At 31.1% G+C, this 5,394-nt stretch overlaps 1 protein-coding gene across 2 annotated transcripts; it reads left to right on the top strand.

The window, feature by feature from the left end:
- Positions 1 to 800: 800 nt before the first annotated feature.
- LOC105703828 (ragulator complex protein LAMTOR1) lies at positions 801 to 3,028 on the top strand. 2 transcript variants are annotated; one of them, XM_012432519.2, is made up of 5 exons: positions 801 to 1,065; positions 1,407 to 1,483; positions 1,569 to 1,658; positions 1,923 to 2,121; positions 2,210 to 3,028. In XM_012432519.2, exons 1-5 carry the CDS (start codon positions 1,018 to 1,020, stop codon positions 2,297 to 2,299), a joined length of 504 nt encoding a protein of 167 aa, XP_012287942.1. In that variant the 5' UTR covers positions 801 to 1,017; the 3' UTR covers positions 2,300 to 3,028. The 2 variants fall into 2 exon arrangements, with proteins under 2 accessions (XP_012287942.1, XP_012287941.1); XM_012432518.1 differs by lacking the exon at positions 801 to 1,065 and adding an exon at positions 1,085 to 1,187.
- The last annotated feature ends 2,366 nt before the right edge of the window (positions 3,029 to 5,394 follow it).

Here is a 5,394-nt window from a genome sequence, read left to right on the forward strand (position 1 = left end):
ACGTGCTCCCTTCCTCTTACTACATAAAAATAAGAAATTACTCGATATTCTAATTTCTCTTTGACTTCTTATATTTTTTTCTTATATTTCCTGAATCATAATTTCATTATGCAACTAATAAACATAGCAGGTATATTTCACTGGATTATATACTGAATTTATTATATAATTAAACTATTCCATAACAGGTCTGGGAAGTTCTATGGTGGGAATACGGATATGAACATATTATGTAATATGAAGTAAACTTTACATAAGATTGCATATGCTTCATACATATAATATCGATTGATCATCTATTGTTACCACTCTGTCCCCGCAATAGAAAGAGGCAGAAAGTACTTCGTATAATTTTTTTCTCTGTATATTCTTTTCTGACCAGACACGTTATGGTTTCATCTATCTCGGACAAATGCTTACCGAATTTCGTGCGACAAGGATGCAGGGACGTCCAAATCTATGTCTCTCTGGAACAAGCTCGCCGTGTATTCTTAAGCTCCAGTTTATTATACATTTCACTGGGTTAACGACAAATAATATTTTAATTTCAACGTGATACAAAGCGCGCACTCTCGCCGTTACGAGTTTTTGTCGGTTGGTTTCTTAACTTAAACTGGCGCCTTATGGCGCTCCACGCGGAAGACGCGGGAGTCAACGGTCAAGCCGCCTTTTTAGCGCTCGAGACGCCGCACTGCGGACGCCGCTGGTAGCGGCGGCGAAGCCGTCACAGGCCTAACCGTACCGCCGCCATCTTTGCACCGTGTCCAATTGGGATTCACACATTTTTTGTTGATATACTGCCCGTTCCGTCCACAGAGGACAGCGGCCATGCAAGACAGATTCTATGTAACAGAAAGCAATCCCAGACTTTGTTTCTACTTTGTGTGGTTTAGGACGGCCTATAGTATTCGCAGCTGATTCTTACAATTGTTTATGATATAATGAGAACAAAATATTCATTCGCTTAATTTCTTTTTTTGTTTCTCTTATTTTAAGTGTACTTTATCTTGTTCCAGTATGGGATGCTGTTACAGCTTTTTTTGCAAGGACGACGGTGGGCCGCAGGTATGATATGTAAGATAAAAAATGACTCACGGATGTCATTTTTAAATGTTTATCTTAACCGGATTCTCAGAAAACCTTACAAAAGCATGACCTGTTCAACACTCATACATTTTGTCAAAGAGGTTATCTTTTGTCTGTACTAAGATGATTTAATTTCCAAGTTATTTTTATAGGACACCGAATTCAGTGTTTATAAGTATTTTAATACATAATGACAATTTTGTTTTATGTACATTACATTAATAGTGTATTCAACATTCTCGCATAATATAAAATGGAATTATATTAAAAGCATTGCAGTTTGTACAAGTCAATAATGTGTTTACGTGTTGATTTTTTAGAATGGTGACGTTAATGAAAGAACACATTTGTTAGTGGATCCGGTTAGTAATAACACAAATATTCCTACTGTACCTAGGTAAGTTAATCGGCGTACATACAAATTTGCATGAGATTTAGAAATGTATAATAAATAAAAATTTACCTGGAATTTTTGTGTTCAGTGAGGATTATGTCAACCAGTATGCAGGTTCTGCACCTAAAAAGACTGACGAACAGAGTGCACTGAATAGAATATTACACGAAACAGCAGCGTGAGTTTCTATCTTTATTTTTAATTTTTATTCGTATTCATAGAAACATTGCTTAATCCTTTAACTGAGGAGAGTGCCTAATACATCTAAATTCTATTTGCGTTTTACCATTGCGCTAAGCAAATAGCATATTTTTTTCTCAGCGCTCTGCAGTCAATGGGTTAAACAATCATGAATATAATTATTTATATAATTTATATTATAAAAATAAAAATCTTAATTGATAATCTGGCAATGACAGTAAGATTATTTTTGTATTTACAGGAATGTCATAGATGTTGGTGCATTAGATTCCCATAACCTAGAGCAACATGAATACAATGACAGATCAAGAGCATATTCAAAAAGAATAAAAGCAAGTGGAGTTAAAATTCCAGATTGCACGCATCATCTATTGAAAGATATTCCTGCTCCTGAACGAATACTAGCTGCTGAAGCTGTAGCTCCTGAGGACGTTAAATTGGTGAATAGCATTTCATTTTTTTACATTTGTGCTACAAAAGATATTAAAAAATTTGTTAACATGTTTATTATTATCATACTATTTACAGATTAAGAATCTGTTGGAAAAAGCAGAATTAGCCTTAAATGATGTTAAGGTAGAACATAAAGAGGACTTGGTGGTTCCCTTCCTTTCATGATCTTTGGCTAGTTAATGTGGCCACTGTACTGTCTCAAATAATTGTGATAAATCCAAACAATGATATGGTTCTATTGGTCCTCGAGTACATGTTTGAGTAGCATGGGCTTGATATGTATATAAGTTAATCATTTAAATTGACACAGAAATGTTAAGGGCCACCGATGTTTTAAAATAACTTTCTATGCAGCAACTGCTGTTTACTCAGAATAATTTTCATAATCTTAAGAAAAAATCCCAAAAAATGTTATAGCCGCACAATTGCCTACTAAAAGTCTTCTTACGCGTTTAAGTATTTTTTTTTTTTTTAACAAAGAAATGGGCTAAAATTTATACCCTATATGTGACATTTTCATGCTAAGTCTTAAACCTCTGAATGATGACAAAGATATTCAAAATTAAACTGTCAAATTGTGCATTACATGAACGTAATGATAAATCAATTAATGACACTAGCCTGTTGGAACTTCTTTTCCGAATTGGAGAGAAATGTTCAATACAATTTGTTACATGATTTTGTCTATAGAACTATAAGGTCTGTTTTCTGTGTACATAATGAAACTTACTCTTGACGTGAATATCGATATTATACATTTTATGTAATGTCTCGAGACTAAAGTCACTCTATTATTATTATACATATATACAATAGTTATTAACTGTCATATTATTCTGTAATAAAAGATGTAACTGAAATATAATATAGTTTTTGGTTAGCTTTTATCATGTATAAACAGTGTTATCTAGAGATATTAGTGGGTTGAGGCGCTCTAAGTTTGGATTTACTAATTCATAACCATTTCATTAGAGAGTGTAAAATTAGTTAATATGACCTTTGTCTTAAATATTCACTTGGATTTGAAATATTTTTAGAAATTAGAAGTACCTAAGTAAACGTTTTTCTTTTATAAATTGTACAAAATAGGTCTGTTAACTAATTTTTAACATAGAAAGGAAATTTAGTTCGTACAAATATACAAGTGATGAATCTGCGAACAAATTTGTTCAAAAGAGACTAGTTCAGTAATTAAAAATTTGGCACTAATATTTTCTTTTTACGAACATTATATTCATATGATCTATTTATTCCTTTTCCATGAATTGTCTCATAATAAAAATCGGCAACCGTTGAAGATTTTTTTTTAAGTCGAACTGATATATTATCTGTGCTTTCAGTGACCTAACGTACTGTCAGATACAAAACCAAATGTCGTAGTAAGTTAATTTGAACCACTCTAAAATTACTAGCAGCAATTTATCAATCTTATTTTTACGGTATAATACAGTTTTTATAATAACCGAGTAGAAATTGTTAAATTTGGGTAAATCATATTAGGGGTACCCATAAGTAATCAATTTTTTTGACGTCTAAAACATCTCTTACAAAATGATTACTTATGGGTACCCTTAATATTAAATATTGGACATTTCTAATGGATGAAAGAAATAATTAAGAAATCACTATATTTCACGTGAAATTTACTAAAATGATCTTATAATAATGGGTTCTTATTTATTTCTACACTTACTCTGAAATAGGACTTTTCTATTGAACGAAAAGTTATTAACGCAAGAAATAACAATGTTACGTATTACTTCGAACTCAATGCGTCATCATGTCCCGTGGACATTACGTTTCGTCGCATTAATGTATGCAAAATCATGATTCAGATTTGTTTAATCCATAGATCATTTGAAAGGTTCCTGCGACTAAACGCAGGCATGCTCGAAATCATTATATTTTACCGTCTCTTTATGCTCATCACTTGGGGAAAGACATTTTTTAATAATATTTTCATTTCAAATAGATAAAATTATCCGTATGTTAGTCAGCAATTATCTTCCGCATGTAACTAAATAACGTACAAAATAATACATTGACATAAAATTAAAGTATCTCTAATAATTAATGAAGACTTCATACATAAAACCTTATTCTACACGTAATATTTATCTTTAAAAAAGTATTTGAGTTTCTTCAGTAATTGCATTTTCTGTTTAAATAATATTGTACGAATCTACAATACAAGACAGCATGTTTAATATGTCCACTGTATCAGGGTGTTTTCTGCCTCGTGAACAATTATTAATATCGCGGGTATGTTTACGTCATTTCTACATTTCTACACCACGAATGTTTCCCGCGTAAACTAATTGCTAATTAACACTTGTGGTAACTTTCACCCTTTATTCGCATTGAACTCTGTTTTCAGGTGTTGCGTCGAGATACCATAAAAACATTGTTCGGAATTACCTGTTAAATCCACAATGACATGTACTAGTATCGAAATTTATCACGAAAGGTAGATAAATATGTAAAAAACATATTCGTGGAACTCTATTTCATAACTTTAAAAAATACCAAAAATCCACTTGTATGGTAGAACTTTGTAAAACTCCAATTATATTTTCCTTGTCATCTAAACGTTGATAAACAAGTTATAAATAATACTCCCGTACGTCTTTGCTATGTAATTCTTAAGCATAGTATTTTTAAAATTTTAATTATTCACAAACACGTGTTGAATGTACATACACGTATAATGTGTGTTAAATCGTCAGCTGTAAATTTTATTACCTCTTTGGAGAAACAAGTCACGTGGTTACGGTATCATTAACTATAAATAAACTAATAGTTCAAACGTTTAGGTGGTATAAAAAAGCATGGTGCAAGTGAAAGAAATATCTAAATATTAGCACACATTTGAAATATTTGCAAAACGTTTACTTTAGAATATTATCTCTATAATACTTATATAATATTAGCTCCATGTATTTTCATAATATTTTTCTACCAGATATACAAAACATTTCGTTTCATTTTAATACAAGTATTTTTTAAATATTATCTGCCGAATACATTATAAACGTCTTAAAGATATTTACAATCAAAATCAAACGTTTTGCTCCCATAATGAAATAGCGGAAGGAAAATATTACAAAAATTTCTCGTGTCCTTTGATACCAAATGAAGTGTCCGATAATATAGTCGTGAAGTCAAAAATGTATTTTTATTGCATGTTCATAAATTAAAAAATATAATTTCTATATATGTTTATAAATTATTGAAACTAAATATGTCATTGAGATTTTCAA

The sequence above is a fragment of the Orussus abietinus genome, unplaced genomic scaffold (genome assembly GCF_000612105.2).
Source record: "Orussus abietinus isolate OABI.00-Male unplaced genomic scaffold, Oabi_2.0 scaffold36, whole genome shotgun sequence".
NCBI lineage: Eukaryota > Metazoa > Arthropoda > Insecta > Hymenoptera > Orussidae > Orussus > Orussus abietinus.